General features: G+C 42.3%; 1 protein-coding gene across 1 annotated transcript; it reads left to right on the top strand.

Moving 5' to 3' along the window:
• Positions 1 to 15,400: 15,400 nt before the first annotated feature.
• On the top strand, positions 15,401 to 18,713 carry si:dkey-30j10.5. The gene is made up of 3 exons (XM_046335005.1): positions 15,401 to 15,442; positions 16,223 to 16,671; positions 18,022 to 18,713. Exons 2-3 carry the CDS (start codon positions 16,246 to 16,248, stop codon positions 18,481 to 18,483), a joined length of 888 nt encoding a protein of 295 aa, XP_046190961.1. The 5' UTR covers positions 15,401 to 15,442; positions 16,223 to 16,245; the 3' UTR covers positions 18,484 to 18,713.
• The last annotated feature ends 539 nt before the right edge of the window (positions 18,714 to 19,252 follow it).

Below are 19,252 nucleotides of genomic sequence, written 5' to 3'. Positions count from 1 at the left end.
TCACTCCCTCTATTGGCCGGGAGGTGGAATTGCAGCACTCTCTTTTCTGAACATGCTGTAAAACTAGAGACAAAACAAACTCTCAAACACAACTTTTTTGACATTTGTATATTAAGACTGATAAAAGCCTCTTTCTTTCTATTTTCTCTCTCTCCCCACCTCTCTCAAAGTGGGAAAATCCCACGTTTCTCTGATGTGTTTCATCACCATGCTGTTATTTTGGAGTTACTGAAGAGTGAAAGTGTTCTATCTCAAACTGTCAGTCATCTCTTCTTAACGATGTCTCTATAGTTACATTACCTGTTCCTTTACATTGTACATATGTCATCCCCACATCTAAAGACCTGGAATAATGAAAGATGAGTGTTTCACTAACCAGGACAGTAACCTTAGCAACCCACAGAGGAGAATGTCATGACATCAATAGAACAATTGATGAGGCAGAGAGAGTCGTCACATGTTCATGCACAAAGGTCCAACCACTTCAGAACATCAGAATGAAGTGATAACGAGCCAAGGGTTTTAGGAGGATATATTGGCACGGTTGTTGTTCGGCCTGAGATGAAGTCGAGGGCAGGCAGACCGTGGCACTAAATCCTCCAAACACCGGTTTCGAGGGCATCACTTTTATACAATGTGTTACCAACATATTCAAATAACGATTGACATATTTTCATTATTATAATTTTTTAAAATTAATTTATTCCTTCTACAAGATATAGTCCCGACACAAATCTAGCCAGCTTGTCGTTCGTTCTATCAGTTCGGTTGCTACAGTAGAGAAGCGACACAGAGTCGTTCAGTCTTTTTGTTCTGTATTTATGGATGCGACCCAGTCATTTGTTCTAAATGTTCCGTTTCCATGCTGGCTGGCAACGTTCTTATCCCTTTCTTTCCTGTTAGCCAACTAAGGCTAACTTACAGCTAGAATAACAGCAGTAGTTGCATTTGTTTTAGCTGTTTTCTAGAGATATTTATTTGGATAAATCCATAACAATGGGCTAATGAGGCTCGATTTGTCCTGGCATACAAAATGTGCTCACTTGTCAGGACACTGTTGTTCAGAGAGGCTAACCAACAACACAGCTAACACAATCACTTCAAACTGAAGATGGAAAGACTGCAAACTAGCTGCACTTCGTTTCATTTGACCTTTTTTCAATTTACATTTCTTTGTATTTATCCATAAAAACGATACCAGCTGATTCATGATTTTGACTTGTTGAGAAACACTGTCTGTCTTGTCCCGACTCCCGACATGTTCATTACTATGGGACAGCTGGACGTTGAATTTGAATATTGAAACAATGTTGCAAATGTTGGAGAGACAGACAGCAAGGTTTATACAAATCTCCACTGTTGCAAACTAAATGTTAGTCTAAAGGAAATGTGAGATAATGTCTAGATGCTTTTTATAGTGGAGATTAAGTTTATAAATTGCTTGGCTGGGATGATGAGACAGTGGATTGCGCAGTCATATGGAACAGAGTAAATAGACATTTTAACATCATAGATTTAGCCGGGGATACCTTGTGGAATAGACACTGGCTGGAATGCGTTTTTAACCAATCAGCATTCAGGATTAGACCCACCCGTTGTATAATGTGTATATATAAGCATGTAAAGGGATGCCATGTATCTTAGCTCTTTTTATAGAACATGTCCATTTCAACTAAAAGAGAGACTTCTGTTCTGTTGTCATCTCCAATGGCCCTGAGTATTCCATCCTCTGACTGAGAGGGGATTTAGCTTATGTTCTTCAATGACAATTGAGAACTGAGTCAGATTCCCTTTTCCTGTGCTCAGCCATGTCTTCTAAGTATCATTTCAAGCAGTTTGAAAACAACATGACCACAAATTAGGCACAATTGAAGTCAGTAGATTTAAAGAAGGGTGTTGATTTTCTCCTATGAAAAGGAGGTGCTGGTATTGTATATGAATGGAAATGAACAGTGAGTTGAGATCTGACACCATGTTTGGAAGACACACCTGTCAGAACACATGTGCCTCATAAACTGTGATTATTGTGTCGACAAACACTTGAATCTGAAGGATGCCAACAACAATTTCACTTGTTTCTTGACGATGCCTCCAAACTGCCTTTCACAACATGAACATGATCAGAAATCCAGTACTGTAGCCCTTTTCTTGGACACTGTAAAGTTGGACTGGGTTTAACACAACTGTAAATGTAATAGACAGGAAGGTGAAAAGGTTAGGGCAGCTCTCAGTCCTGGAGTTTGGTCCTCTACATGGAGTCTGGCTTTCATTCTCTCGTTCCCAGTGAGGGAACACACCTTGTCTGAAGGTCCTTGTCTGTACAGTATTCATACAGTGGCCCTTGGTATTCTAATGGGTGGACATGACATGCATGAGTCTACACATGGAAACCAAGGCTGAGATGAGCCTGGTTTGATTATCTTTGATAAGAGGAACAAGTGAGAGGGGAAGAGTGTAATCGTTTTGGTCACAGTAAACCAAAGGATGGGTGGAAGAGCATATCAACTCACACATCATCGGTGGTATTGCAACACAAAAATAAACTGTTCAAATGAATTGTCCCAAAAATGTCACATATTTTCTCCTTCTGTGTTTATCATAACGACAAATTATTGCATTATTTCAGATGTAGGTCATAGTTTTTCACCCTGATTTCCTTTTTTACTGACCCCCTGTACAGTAGAGTTTCTGTTTTCAGATGCACCCTGGGAGATTGTGTTTTCCAGCCCGTCCTGTGTGTCTGAGTGTAAATAGGAGAGGAATACTCTCTCTTACTGTAACTCCAGACCAGAACTCTGTTGCTTTTCTGTTTCCAGCATCTCTTTTGCTGATGGACTGACAACACTCATGGTTGAGGATGGACGGTTATGTTACAATGTAGCTACTGTATTGTAAAGTGAAACCCTTTCTGTCTGTTCTGTAGATGCTGTCCAGTTTTGTGATGAAATGAACACTTTTCACATTTGAATGCTGATACATCAGTCTGCAGAGAGAAACAGGATGGCAGATTATGTGATCTGAATCTTTGCAGATTAACTCAATAAAAGGGATGACAGATTGGCTGTTTGATGAAGAATGTGGTTTGTGACTTTAATATATGATTTATTTATGAACATAAATAGTTGTTAGTTAAGGTCATTCTGATGAGATACAATCATTATAGTTTTTTCCCTGATTTGAATCCTTCTCTTCTCAGTTGTTGAATGACGGATGTATGAAGGTTGCTTAGGAAGTAATCTATAATGGGAGGGAAAGAGAATCAATCAATTTATAAAAGTGTTGGCACTAATTGTCCAAAGAGGTCTAACATTGTAATAGACAACAGCATCAGACGCCCCAAACTGTCTGTCTGTCACATAGACCTACTAGGTCTACAATACGAAACAGCGTTTGAAGTCAGATTGTCATATGAAAAAAAAAAATAGCACTGTATTTTACATCTCCCGTGATCTAAAGGCTCTCCCATCTGCTCTCCCAACTCCAACTCCATCATCAGGATAGCCAGCTCGTTGACTTCGTCCATGTCGCTCCTCCTGGCCACATGGATACCGGTCGGAGGACTAAACACCTCCAGAGGTTGGTAGTTGTTCACCAGTAGGATGCCCGTGTCAGGCCACCACTCCGTGTCTCTAACAGGCTGCTGCTGCTTCTGCTGCGCATTGCAATGATTATGGTCCTGCAAAATGGAGGTCCAAATATCCCCACATGCTTTGGACTGGTCATAGAGAGACGGGAAGAATCTGGATTTGTTGGCATTCATCTTGTTTTCACTTTTCAGTAGGTCATGAATTCAGGTTTGTTTGGATTTGAAAGGTGAATGATGCACCTGGTGATTCTGGAACCATTACCCCAAGTTCTTCATGTTCTAAACCTTTTGTTGCATTGTCATTTGTGCAGTAGGCTAAACCAGTAGGCTAAACCAGTAGGCTAAACCAGTAGGCTAAACCAGTAGGCTAAACCTAATGCTAAAAGGAAACATTTAATCAATACATTAATTCACCTTAGGGGAAAAGAATAAAGTAATAAAATACAATAAACACACACACACATATATATATATATATTGTTATGCACTTGAGTGAGGACCCAAAAGCGGTTTAACAAAAACAAAGTCCTTTAATGTAAAAACACAGGGAAGACATAGATCCTCTTCAGATGTATATAATGGCAAAATAGACAACCTGCAGAGAGGGCAACAAATTAAACAAAAAGTCCTTCTGATATTTACAGAAGAGTCCCCCTTCTTAGCAGCAGAGGAGAATAGCTGGGTTAGAGTCCCCTTCTTAGCAGCAGAGGAGAATAGCTGGGTTAGAGTCCCCTTCTTAGCAGCAGAAAAGAATAGCTGGGTTAGCGGCGACAGACTGCTGTTCTCTCTGGGTAGGCGCGGGTCGTAGAGGACAGAGGTACCTGATCACACGTAGCATCAGATGAACAGGCAGATTCCGACAGGACAAGGGTGAAGCAAACGACACGATAGTTTGGTTCTGGCATGAGAAACTCAAACGAGAATCTGACAAAGAAAGAAGCAGGAACAGAGAGAGAAATAGAGACCTAATCAGAGGGAAAAAGGGAACAGGTGGGAAAAGGGTGAACGAGGTAGTTAGAGAAGATGAGGAACAGCTGGGGGGAGGAGAGAAAGAGAAGGTAACCTAATACGACCAGCAGAGGGAGACAGAGTGAAGAGAAAGAACAGGAACAAGACATAATATGACAATACATGACATATATATGGGGGATTGGGAATGGTGCAGATAATTACATTGATAGAGGCCACAATCTCTCTGCAATATTAAATATGATCTACTCTCTAAAGCAATGTATATCGAAATAAAATAAAAACATCTTAGTACAAACTCTGCTGTTCTATTGTGTGGGTAATAATGTTTAATGATGTCCGATGATTTTGTCTTTGTTGTTTGAATTAACGTCTTTGTTGTAAATCGCAAACTGAAGTGGCAGTTTCACCTCTATGGATTCCAAAGTTCAGGTCAGGGTCAAAAGGAGACATGAACTGGGTACTGAATGGACAGGTTGAGACATGACTAGAGGAGGGGTGTGGTCTGAGGAGGAGGAAAGATACCGTTCCTAGTAATATGTATTCTGTAGAACTCTGATAGGTTCATCATTTTACACCTTAATAATGAACTGGGTACTGAATGGACAGGTTGAGACATGACTAGAGGAGGGGTGTGGTCTGAGGAGGAGGAAAGATACCGTTCCTAGTAATATGTATTCTGTAGAACTCTGATAGGTTCATCATTTTACACCTTAATAATGAACTGGGTACTGAATGGACAGGTTGAGACATGACTAGAGGAGGGGTGTGGTCTGAGGAGGAGGAAAGATACCGTTCCTAGTAATATGTATTCTGTAGAACTCTGATAGGTTAATCATTTTACACCTTAATAATGAACTGGGTACTGAATGGACAGGTTGAGACATGACTAGAGGAGGGTGTGGTCTGAGGAGGAGGAAAGATACCGTTCCTAGTAATATGTATTCTGTAGAACTCTGATAGGTTAATCATTTTACACTTTAATAATGAACTGGGTACTGAATGGACAGGTCGAGACATGACTAGAGGAGGGGTGTGGTCTGAGGAGGAGGAAAGATACCGTTCCTAGTAATATGTATTCTGTAGAACTCTGATAGGTTAATCATTTTACACCTTAATAATGAACTGGGTACTGAATGGACAGGTTGAGACATGACTAGAGGAGGGGTGTGGTCTGAGGAGGAGGAAAGATACCGTTCCTAGTAATATGTATTCTGTAGAACTCTGATAGGTTAATCATTTTACACCTTAATAATGAACTGGGTACTGAATGGACAGGTCGAGACATGACTAGAGGAGGGTGTGGTCTGAGGAGGAGGAAAGATACCGTTCCTAGTAATATGTATTCTGTAGAACTGTGATAGGTTAATCATTTTACACTTTAATAATGAACTGGGTACTGAATGGACAGGTTGAGACATGACTAGAGGAGGGGTGTGGTCTGAGGAGGAGGAAAGATACCGTTCCTAGTAATATGTATTCTGTAGAACTCTGATAGGTTCATCATTTTACACCTTAATAATGAACTGGGTACTGAATGGACAGGTTGAGACATGACTAGAGGAGGGTGTGGTCTGAGGAGGAGGAAAGATACCGTTCCTAGTAATATGTATTCTGTAGAACTCTGATAGGTTCATCATTTTACACCTTAATAATGAACTGGGTACTGAATGGACAGGTTGAGACATGACTAGAGGAGGGGTGTGGTCTGAGGAGGAGGAAAGATACCGTTCCTAGTAATATGTATTCTGTAGAACTCTGATAGGTTAATCATTTTACACCTTAATAATGAACTGGGTACTGAATGGACAGGTTGAGACATGACTAGAGGAGGGGTGTGGTCTGAGGAGGAGGAAAGATACCGTTCCTAGTAATATGTATTCTGTAGAACTCTGATAGGTTAATCATTTTACACCTTAATAATGAACTGGGTACTGAATGGACAGGTTGAGACATGACTAGAGGAGGGTGTGGTCTGAGGAGGAGGAAAGATACCGTTCCTAGTAATATGTATTCTGTAGAACTCTGATAGGTTAATCATTTTACACCTTAATAATGAACTGGGTACTGAATGGACAGGTTGAGACATGACTAGAGGAGGGGTGTGGTCTGAGGAGGAGGAAAGATACCGTTCCTAGTAATATGTATTCTGTAGAACTGTGATAGGTTAATCATTTTACACCTTAATAATGAACTGGGTACTGAATGGACAGGTTGAGACATGACTAGAGGAGGGGTGTGGTCTGAGGAGGAGGAAAGATACCGTTCCTAGTAATATGTATTCTGTAGAACTCTGATAGGTTCATCATTTTACACTTTAATAATGAACTGGGTACTGAATGGACAGGTCGAGACATGACTAGAGGAGGGGTGTGGTCTGAGGAGGAGGAAAGATACCGTTCCTAGTAATATGTATTCTGTAGAACTCTGATAGGTTAATCATTTTACACTTTAATAATGAACTGGGTACTGAATGGACAGGTCGAGACATGACTAGAGGAGGGGTGTGGTCTGAGGAGGAGGAAAGATACCGTTCCTAGTAATATGTATTCTGTAGAACTCTGATAGGTTAATCATTTTACACCTTAATAATGAACTGGGTACTGAATGGACAGGTTGAGACATGACTAGAGGAGGGGTGTGGTCTGAGGAGGAGGAAAGATACCGTTCCTAGTAATATGTATTCTGTAGAACTCTGATAGGTTAATCATTTTACACCTTAATAATGAACTGGGTACTGAATGGACAGGTCGAGACATGACTAGAGGAGGGGTGTGGTCTGTGGAGGAGGAAAGATACCGTTCCTAGTAATATGTATTCTGTAGAACTCTGATAGGTTAATCATTTTACACCTTAATAATGAACTGGGTACTGAATGGACAGGTCGAGACATGACTAGAGGAGGGGTGTGGTCTGAGGAGGAGGAAAGATACCGTTCCTAGTAATATGTATTCTGTAGAACTCTGATAGGTTAATCATTTTACACCTTAATAATGAACTGGGTACTGAATGGACAGGTCGAGACATGACTAGAGGAGGGGTGTGGTCTGAGGAGGAGGAAAGATACCGTTCCTAGTAATATGTATTCTGTAGAACTCTGATAGGTTAATCATTTTACACCTTAATAATGAACTGGGTACTGAATGGACAGGTTGAGACATGACTAGAGGAGGGGTGTGGTCTGTGGAGGAGGAAAGATACCGTTCCTAGTAATATGTATTCTGTAGAACTCTGATAGGTTAATCATTTTACACCTTAATAATGAACTGGGTACTGAATGGACAGGTCGAGACATGACTAGAGGAGGGGTGTGGTCTGAGGAGGAGGAAAGATACCGTTCCTAGTAATATGTATTCTGTAGAACTCTGATAGGTTAATCATTTTACACTTTAATAATGAACTGGGTACTGAATGGACAGGTCGAGACATGACTAGAGGAGGGGTGTGGTCTGAGGAGGAGGAAAGATACCGTTCCTAGTAATATGTATTCTGTAGAACTCTGATAGGTTAATCATTTTACACTTTAATAATGAACTGGGTACTGAATGGACAGGTCGAGACATGACTAGAGGAGGGGTGTGGTCTGAGGAGGAGGAAAGATACCGTTCCTAGTAATATGTATTCTGTAGAACTCTGATAGGTTAATCATTTTACACCTTAATAATGAACTGGGTACTGAATGGACAGGTTGAGACATGACTAGAGGAGGGGTGTGGTCTGAGGAGGAGGAAAGATACCGTTCCTAGTAATATGTATTCTGTAGAACTCTGATAGGTTAATCATTTTACACCTTAATAATGAACTGGGTACTGAATGGACAGGTCGAGACATGACTAGAGGAGGGGTGTGGTCTGTGGAGGAGGAAAGATACCGTTCCTAGTAATATGTATTCTGTAGAACTCTGATAGGTTAATCATTTTACACCTTAATAATGAACTGGGTACTGAATGGACAGGTCGAGACATGACTAGAGGAGGGGTGTGGTCTGTGGAGGAGGAAAGATACCGTTCCTAGTAATATGTATTCTGTAGAACTCTGATAGGTTAATCATTTTACACCTTAATAATGAACTGGGTACTGAATGGACAGGTCGAGACATGACTAGAGGAGGGTGTGGTCTGAGGAGGAGGAAAGATACCGTTCCTAGTAATATGTATTCTGTAGAACTCTGATAGGTTAATCATTTTACACCTTAATAATGAACTGGGTACTGAATGGACAGGTCGAGACATGACTAGAGGAGGGGTGTGGTCTGAGGAGGAGGAAAGATACCGTTCCTAGTAATATGTATTCTGTAGAACTCTGATAGGTTAATCATTTTACACTTTAATAATGAACTGGGTACTGAATGGACAGGTCGAGACATGACTAGAGGAGGGGTGTGGTCTGAGGAGGAGGAAAGATACCGTTCCTAGTAATATGTATTCTGTAGAACTGTGATAGGTTCATCATTTTACACTTTAATAATGAACTGGGTACTGAATGGACAGGTTGAGACATGACTAGAGGAGGGGTGTGGTCTGAGGAGGAGGAAAGATACCGTTCCTAGTAATATGTATTCTGTAGAACTCTGATAGGTTAATCATTTTACACCTTAATAATGAACTGGGTACTGAATGGACAGGTTGAGACATGACTAGAGGAGGGGTGTGGTCTGAGGAGGAGGAAAGATACTGTTCCTAGTAATATGTATTCTGTAGAACTCTGATAGGTTAATCATTTTACACTTTAATAATGAACTGGGTACTGAATGGACAGGTTGAGACATGACTAGAGGAGGGGTGTGGTCTGAGGAGGAGGAAAGATACCGTTCCTAGTAATATGTATTCTGTAGAACTCTGATAGGTTAATCATTTTACACTTTAATAATGAACTGGGTACTGAATGGACAGGTTGAGACATGACTAGAGGAGGGGTGTGGTCTGAGGAGGAGGAAAGATACCGTTCCTAGTAATATGTATTCTGTAGAACTCTGATAGGTTAATCATTTTACACTTTAATAATGAACTGGGTACTGAATGGACAGGTTGAGACATGACTAGAGGAGGGGTGTGGTCTGAGGAGGAGGAAAGATACCGTTCCTAGTAATATGTATTCTGTAGAACTCTGATAGGTTAATCATTTTACACCTTAATAATGAACTGGGTACTGAATGGACAGGTTGAGACATGACTAGAGGAGGGGTGTGGTCTGAGGAGGAGGAAAGATACCGTTCCTAGTAATATGTATTCTGTAGAACTCTGATAGGTTAATCATTTTACACTTTAATAATGAACTGGGTACTGAATGGACAGGTTGAGACATGACTAGAGGAGGGGTGTGGTCTGAGGAGGAGGAAAGATACCGTTCCTAGTAATATGTATTCTGTAGAACTCTGATAGGTTAATCATTTTACACTTTAATAATGAACTGGGTACTGAATGGACAGGTTGAGACATGACTAGAGGAGGGGTGTGGTCTGAGGAGGAGGAAAGATACCGTTCCTAGTAATATGTATTCTGTAGAACTCTGATAGGTTAATCATTTTACACTTTAATAATGAACTGGGTACTGAATGGACAGGTTGAGACATGACTAGAGGAGGGGTGTGGTCTGAGGAGGAGGAAAGATACCGTTCCTAGTAATATGTATTCTGTAGAACTGTGATAGGTTAATCATTTTACACCTTAATAATGAACTGGGTACTGAATGGACAGGTTGAGACATGACTAGAGGAGGGGTGTGGTCTGAGGAGGAGGAAAGATACCGTTCCTAGTAATATGTATTCTGTAGAACTGTGATAGGTTAATCATTTTACACTTTAATAATGAACTGGGTACTGAATGGACAGGTTGAGACATGACTAGAGGAGGGGTGTGGTCTGAGGAGGAGGAAAGATACCGTTCCTAGTAATATGTATTCTGTAGAACTGTGATAGGTTAATCATTTTACACTTTAATAATGAACTGGGTACTGAATGGACAGGTTGAGACATGACTAGAGGAGGGTGTGGTCTGAGGAGGAGGAAAGATACCGTTCCTAGTAATATGTATTCTGTAGAACTGTGATAGGTTAATCATTTTACACCTTAATAATGAACTGGGTACTGAATGGACAGGTTGAGACATGACTAGAGGAGGGGTGTGGTCTGAGGAGGAGGAAAGATACCGTTCCTAGTAATATGTATTCTGTAGAACTGTGATAGGTTAATCATTTTACACTTTAATAATGAACTGGGTACTGAATGGACAGGTCGAGACATGACTAGAGGAGGGGTGTGGTCTGAGGAGGAGGAAAGATACCGTTCCTAGTAATATGTATTCTGTAGAACTCTGATAGGTTAATCATTTTACACCTTAATAATGAACTGGGTACTGGACGGACAGGTCGAGACATGACTAGAGGAGGGGTGTGGTCTGAGGAGGAGGAAAGATACCGTTCCTAGTAATATGTATTCTGTAGAACTCTGATAGGTTAATCATTTTACACCTTAATAATGAACTGGGTACTGAATGGACAGGTCGAGACATGACTAGAGGAGGGGTGTGGTCTGAGGAGGAGGAAAGATACCGTTCCTAGTAATATGTATTCTGTAGAACTGTGATAGGTTAATCATTTTACACTTTAATAATGAACTGGGTACTGAATGGACAGGTTGAGACATGACTAGAGGAGGGGTGTGGTCTGAGGAGGAGGAAAGATACCGTTCCTAGTAATATGTATTCTGTAGAACTCTGATAGGTTAATCATTTTACACCTTAATAATGAACTGGGTACTGAATGGACAGGTTGAGACATGACGAGAGGAGGGGTGTGGTCTGAGGAGGAGGAAAGATACCGTTCCTAGTAATATGTATTCTGTAGAACTCTGATAGGTTAATCATTTTACACTTTAATAATGAACTGGGTACTGAATGGACAGGTTGAGACATGACTAGAGGAGGGGTGTGGTCTGAGGAGGAGGAAAGATACCGTTCCTAGTAATATGTATTCTGTAGAACTCTGATAGGTTAATCATTTTACACTTTAATAATGAACTGGGTACTGAATGGACAGGTTGAGACATGACTAGAGGAGGGGTGTGGTCTGAGGAGGAGGAAAGATACCGTTCCTAGTAATATGTATTCTGTAGAACTCTGATAGGTTAATCATTTTACACTTTAATAATGAACTGGGTACTGAATGGACAGGTTGAGACATGACTAGAGGAGGGGTGTGGTCTGAGGAGGAGGAAAGATACCGTTCCTAGTAATATGTATTCTGTAGAACTCTGATAGGTTAATCATTTTACACTTTAATAATGAACTGGGTACTGAATGGACAGGTTGAGACATGACTAGAGGAGGGGTGTGGTCTGAGGAGGAGGAAAGATACCGTTCCTAGTAATATGTATTCTGTAGAACTCTGATAGGTTAATCATTTTACACTTTAATAATGAACTGGGTACTGAATGGACAGGTTGAGACATGACTAGAGGAGGGGTGTGGTCTGAGGAGGAGGAAAGATACCGTTCCTAGTAATATGTATTCTGTAGAACTCTGATAGGTTAATCATTTTACACTTTAATAATGAACTGGGTACTGAATGGACAGGTTGAGACATGACTAGAGGAGGGGTGTGGTCTGAGGAGGAGGAAAGATACCGTTCCTAGTAATATGTATTCTGTAGAACTCTGATAGGTTAATCATTTTACACTTTAATAATGAACTGGGTACTGAATGGACAGGTTGAGACATGACTAGAGGAGGGGTGTGGTCTGAGGAGGAGGAAAGATACCGTTCCTAGTAATATGTATTCTGTAGAACTGTGATAGGTTAATCATTTTACACCTTAATAATGAACTGGGTACTGAATGGACAGGTTGAGACATGACTAGAGGAGGGGTGTGGTCTGAGGAGGAGGAAAGATACCGTTCCTAGTAATATGTATTCTGTAGAACTGTGATAGGTTAATCATTTTACACTTTAATAATGAACTGGGTACTGAATGGACAGGTTGAGACATGACTAGAGGAGGGGTGTGGTCTGAGGAGGAGGAAAGATACCGTTCCTAGTAATATGTATTCTGTAGAACTGTGATAGGTTAATCATTTTACACTTTAATAATGAACTGGGTACTGAATGGACAGGTTGAGACATGACTAGAGGAGGGGTGTGGTCTGAGGAGGAGGAAAGATACCGTTCCTAGTAATATGTATTCTGTAGAACTGTGATAGGTTAATCATTTTACACCTTAATAATGAACTGGGTACTGAATGGACAGGTTGAGACATGACTAGAGGAGGGGTGTGGTCTGAGGAGGAGGAAAGATACCGTTCCTAGTAATATGTATTCTGTAGAACTGTGATAGGTTAATAATTTTACACTTTAATAATGAACTGGGTACTGAATGGACAGGTCGAGACATGACTAGAGGAGGGGTGTGGTCTGAGGAGGAGGAAAGATACCGTTCCTAGTAATATGTATTCTGTAGAACTCTGATAGGTTAATCATTTTACACCTTAATAATGAACTGGGTACTGGACGGACAGGTCGAGACATGACTAGAGGAGGGGTGTGGTCTGAGGAGGAGGAAAGATACCGTTCCTAGTAATATGTATTCTGTAGAACTCTGATAGGTTAATCATTTTACACCTTAATAATGAACTGGGTACTGAATGGACAGGTCGAGACATGACTAGAGGAGGGGTGTGGTCTGAGGAGGAGGAAAGATACCGTTCCTAGTAATATGTATTCTGTAGAACTGTGATAGGTTAATCATTTTACACTTTAATAATGAACTGGGTACTGAATGGACAGGTTGAGACATGACTAGAGGAGGGGTGTGGTCTGTGGAGGAGGAAAGATACTGTTCCTAGTAATATGTATTCTGTAGAACTGTGATAGGTTCATCATTTTACACCTTAACTGGACAAACTGTATAAAAGAGACACTCAGTTCTCTGATTTGTACACTTTCTACTAGAAACGTTGTCGTGGAGAATCGTCTCAGAAATATAACACTCGTAAAAGAACTTGTGAATTCAATATACACGTTAATACAAAGTAGCAAAACTGAGCCCCTCCATGGAAGGACCCAATCACAAACATAACAGGGCCGAGCCCCTCCATGGAAGGACCCTATCACAAACATAACAGGGCCGAGCCCCTCCATGGAAGGACCCAATCACAAACATAACAGGGCCGAGCCCCTCCATGGAAGGACCCAATCACAAACATAACAGGGCCGAGCCCCTCCATGGAAGGACCCTATCACAAACATAACAGGGCCGAGCCCCTCCATGGAAGGACCCAATCACAAACATAACAGGGCCGAGCCCCTCCATGGAAGGACCCAATCACAAACATAACAGGGCCGAGCCCCTCCATGGAAGGACCCAATCACAAACATAACAGGGCCGAGCCCCTCCATGGAAGGACCCAATCACAAACATAACAGGGCCGAGCCCCTCCATGGAAGGACCCAATCACAAACATAACAGGGCCGAGCCCCTCCATGGAAGGACCCAATCACAAACATAACAGGGCCGAGCCCCTCCATGGAAGGACCCAATCACAAACATAACAGGGCCGAGCCCCTCCATGGAAGGACCCAATCACAAACATAACAGAGCCGAGCCCCTCCATGGAAGGACCCAATCACAAACATAACAGGGCCGAGCCCCTCCATGGAAGGACCCAATCACAAACATAACAGGGCCGAGCCCCTCCATGGAAGGACCCAATCACAAACATAACAGGGCCGAGCCCCTCCATGGAAGGACCCTATCGCAAACATAACAGGGCCGAGCCCCTCCATGGAAGGACCCTATCACAAACATAACAGGGCCGAGCCCCTCCATGGAAGGACCCTATCGCAAACATAACAGGGCCGAGCCCCTCCATGGAAGGACCCTATCGCAAACATAACAGGGCCGAGCCCCTCCATGGAAGGACCCTATCGCAAACATAACAGGGCCGAGCCCCTCCATGGAAGGACCCTATCGCAAACATAACAGGGCCGAGCCCCTCCATGGAAGGACCCTATCGCAAACATAACAGGGCCGAGCCCCTCCATGGAAGGACCCTATCGCAAACATAACAGGGCCGAGCCCCTCCATGGAAGGACCCTATCGCAAACATAACAGGGCCGAGCCCCTCCATGGAAGGACCCTATCGCAAACATAACAGGGCCGAGCCCCTCCATGGAAGGACCCTATCGCAAACATAACAGGGCCGAGCCCCTCCATGGAAGGACCCTATCGCAAACATAACAGGGCCGAGCCCCTCCATGGAAGGACCCTATCGCAAACATAACAGGGCCGAGCCCCTCCATGGAAGGACCCTATCGCAAACATAACAGGGCCGAGCCCCTCCATGGAAGGACCCTATCACAAACATAACAGGGCCGAGCCCCTCCATGGAAAGAGAACACATTCTCATATTACAGAGTCCTGCCTTTATAGGATTCTGTTTTTGCAAAACATATAGAGTCCCCTCCCGCTATATCAAAATAGCTTCCCTTGACCTTTTACTATTTTCTTCTCATCTCAGAGCTAGTTCACACCCACTAATGCTCATATCTGCTTTTGGTTAGGTTATAATGATAGTAGAACTCTTTCCGTGTTCTAAAAATAATGTATGCATTGCATGCTTATGTTTCACATGTTAGTCATCAGTTATCTTGCTTCCATCTTTCTTCCTGTATCCTGCTGACCATAGTATGTCCAGATGTCATAAATGTTCGTATGGTGTTGGTTAATGTGCTCTTTCAAAAATAGAGTATAGCCTGGGTGTCATCTTCTCTTAATGTGCATGTCCTTGCTATTTCAGCCTGGCAACTAGACTTATTTAATGCTCAGCTCTCTCCTTAATGGTTCGCTCCAACAACGTCTGACACTCCAGAACAGAGGAAGAACACAACATCACTGGTAAAGGAATTACTTCCAATTAAGGGTCCTGATGTGAATATGAGTATGTCTGTGTATTACATTAAAGGGTCCTGATGTGAATATGAGTATGACTGTGTGTTACATTAAAGGGTCCTGATGTGAATATGAGTATGTCTGTGTGTTACATTAAAGGGTCCTGATGTGAATATGAGTATGTCTGTGTGTTACATTAAAGGGTCCTGATGTGAATATGAGTATGTCTGTGTGTTACATTAAAGGGCAAGGTGGTGGTGGGATACATGGGTTGCACACTTGCTCCACTAGCACCATAACACCTGATTCAGATAATCAAATAATCATAGTCTTCAATTTAGATCATAACTGATGTTAAACTGAGCAAAACAAATGTGAGCAATGCTGTCCTCTAGGGGGCGTTGTTACCACACCTGGTCTACGTGATTATGTGTTGTTGTGGGGTTTTTTCAGTTAACTTATGAATGAATATATTTGTATGATTATGTGTTGTAGTGTTTCTTTTTCAGTTAACTTCTAAATGAATATATTTGTATAATTATTCATTAGACTCAGCCGAGCCCATGTTTCTGTTTTAGTATCTGTTCAGGGCGTTTTTCATGCATCCTTGAAGTCATCATTTTAATGTTTCCCCTTTAGAACAGCTGGAGAAAATGCTTTAAAAGCTAGCCGTCAATTATTTCATATTTTATACTTATCAAATGTTCTGGTCTTTGGTGTATTTAGTGTTGTTTCTTGCCTCATATGAGGTGTTGACCAATTTCACTATTGATTCTTACTTTACAGACACTTGTCTCCAACTACACAAAATGGCTTCTAAATACATCACAGAAATTGCAATCTCCACTGACTCTAAAAGGGAACAACAGCTTCGTGGCCAAGGCTTTCACATGATGAATGTAAACCTCAACCAAGGCAATTCATCCACCACCAGAGTTTACATGTGGTACAAAAAGGGCAATGGAGAACCCATCACCAGAGTCCAGTTCTCATTCACTGATGGAATGAAAGATGGCCTGAGGAGTGCAGGGTTCACTGAGCTCCCAGAAAACATCAACTCTGGAGCAGAGGGAGATGTCATCCATCTGTGGTACTTTAGTGGTGCAAGCCCTAAGTATGACATTCCCATTGTAGATCTCCTACTCACCACTAATGTGAATGCAGAGGCCGCTCAATTCAAATACGGCTGGGAAAGGCTACCGTGTGATCTGAACCGCGGTAGTTTAGGAGATTACATCAACCTCTGGGTGAAGAGAGCGAGTCAGACCTACATCTGTGACGTTGCTGCCACCACCTCATTCCAAGAAGACATCAACCTCTGGGTGAAGAGAGCGAGTCAGACCTACATCTGTGACGTTGCTGCCACCACCTCATTCCAAGAACACATCAACCTCTGGGTGAAGAGAGCGAGTCAGACCTACATCTGTGACGTTGCTGCCACCACCTCATTCCAAGAAGACATCAACCTCTGGGTGAAGAGAGCGAGTCAGACCTACATCTGTGACGTTGCTGCCACCACCTCATTCCAAGAAGACATCAACCTCTGGGTGAAGAGAGCGAGTAAGACCTACATCTGTGACGTTGCTGCCACCACCTCATTCCAAGAAGACATCTACCTCTGGGTGAAGAGAGCGAGTCAGACCTACATCTGTGACGTTGCTGCCACCACCTCATTCCAAGAAGACATCAACCTCTGGGTGAAGAGAGCGAGTCAGACCTACATCTGTGACGTTGCTGCCACCACCTCATTCCAAGAAGACATCAACCTCTGGGTGAAGAGAGCGAGTAAGACCTACATCTGTGACGTTGCTGCCACCACCTCATTCCAAGAAGACATCAACCTCTGGGTGAAGAGAGAGAGTCAGACCTACATCTGTGACGTTGCTGCCACCACCTCATTCCAAGAAGACATCAACCTCTGGGTGAAGAGAGCGAGTCAGACCTACATCTGTGACGTTGCTGCCACCACCTCATTCCAAGAAGACATCTACCTCTGGGTGAAGAGAGCGAGTAAGACCTACATCTGTGACGTTGCTGCCACCACCTCATTCCAAGAAGACATCAACCTCTGGGTGAAGAGAGCGAGTCAGACCTACATCTGTGACGTTGCTGCCATCACCTCATTCCAAGAAGACATCAACCTCTGGGTGAAGAGAGCGAGTCAGACCTACATCTGTGACGTTGCTGCCACCACCTCATTCCAAGAAGACATCAACCTCTGGGTGAAGAGAGCGAGTCAGACCTACATCTGTGACGTTGCTGCCACCACCTCATTCCAAGAAGACATCAACCTCTGGGTGAAGAGAGAGAGTCAGACCTACATCTGTGACGTTGCTGCCACCACCTCATTCCAAGAAGACATCTACCTCTGGGTGAAGAGAGCGAGTAAGACCTACATCTGTGACGTTGCTGCCACCACCTCATTCCAAGAAGACATCAACCTCTGGGTGAAGAGAGCGAGTCAGACATACATCTGTGACATTGCTGCCACCATCTCATTCCAAGAAGACATCAACCTCTGGGTGAAGAGAGCGAGTAAGACCTACATCTGTGACGTTGCTGCCACCATCTCATACCAAGAAGACATCAACCTCTGGGTGAAGAGAGCGAGTCAGACCTACATCTGTGACGTTGCTGCCACCACCTCATTCCAAGAAGACATCAACCTTTTCAAGGAGGGCTACATCCGGATGGATGAAGATCTCAATAGAGGTGCTGGAGGAAACTGTATCTTCCTCTGGTACCGTCAATCCACCGATAACAAAAGCGGGGTCATCAAGATGGATGTCTCCATCAACCATGAGCAGGATTTCAGCCTACAGCAGCGTGGTTTCTCCGTGGTGAATGTTAACCTCAACGAGGGAACATCTGGTCGGCCAGTGTTTGTCTGGCTCAAGAAAGATGGATCTCTCCCTATCAAGGCCTTGACCGTTACATCCAACCACAAGGCAGACGGTCCTTATGAGGAGGCCGGCTTGGTTTCCATCGCGAAAAATCTGAATACTGGCAACAACGGTGTCCCCCTCTTCCTCTGGTATGGCAAGTAAAAACCAGAGGTGGAGAGGAAGTGTCAGACTAAAAATGTGGAAGATGTTAGCTTGTGCATGGCATTTTCTCTGTCTATTTTCTGTTAAAAAATATCTTATCTTTCCCGTCAAAAATAGAAATAATTAAATGACCCTAAATGTTAGCTTCATGTAATAAAGTCACTGTCATAGATCATTAAGGAACGTTAAGGTTGACTTTAATGTTCTTTCCAATCTATTCACAATTGAATTATGGTTTCAATTTTACTATAACATTTTAGCAGCAGATTTATATTTTTTTCTGACTATTTCAAGGGCTTATAAGGTATTATATCTCATTGTGTCAAATGTGATTTAGAAAAACTTTAGTACAGTAATATGAATAAAGTAAAATGATGAATGATTTCTGTGTAACACTGAGAATCCCAGTCTGTTCATCAATAAAGAAAGTGTTGCAAATCTTGTTGTACCTTTTTAAATAACTTCCCAGTGAAAATCTCACTTTTTTTTGTAACAGTATTTTTTATTGGAATTTCACCATTTTCACCCATATTAAGAGATAAAGAGACAAAGCACACAGAACAAAAACAAGAAAAACAGCCCCCATTTACACATATCTACGCGCATATATATACACATACATACACACACACACACACACACATACAGTGCCTTGCGAAAGTATTCGGCCCCCTTGAACTTTGCGACCTTTTGCCACATTTCAGGCTTCAAACATAAAGATATAAAACTGTATTTTTTTGTGAAGAATCAACAACAAGTGGGACACAAT

Source organism: Oncorhynchus gorbuscha, unplaced genomic scaffold (genome assembly GCF_021184085.1).
Source record: "Oncorhynchus gorbuscha isolate QuinsamMale2020 ecotype Even-year unplaced genomic scaffold, OgorEven_v1.0 Un_scaffold_643, whole genome shotgun sequence".
NCBI lineage: Eukaryota > Metazoa > Chordata > Actinopteri > Salmoniformes > Salmonidae > Oncorhynchus > Oncorhynchus gorbuscha.
The sequence above is the reverse complement of the archived record's forward strand: the minus strand, read 5'-3'. Positions and strand labels throughout refer to the sequence as shown.

What these genes read in the sequence shown, in the direction of transcription:
- si:dkey-30j10.5 (XM_046335005.1), top strand. Translation starts at nt 16,246, where the DNA reads ATGGCTTCTAAATACATCACAGAAATTGCAATCTCCACTGACTCTAAA. An exon ending in GCGGTAGTTTAGGAGATTAC is followed by an intron (nt 16,672 to 18,021) that starts ATCAACCTCTGG and finishes TACCAAGAAGAC; the next exon opens with ATCAACCTCTGGGTGAAGAG.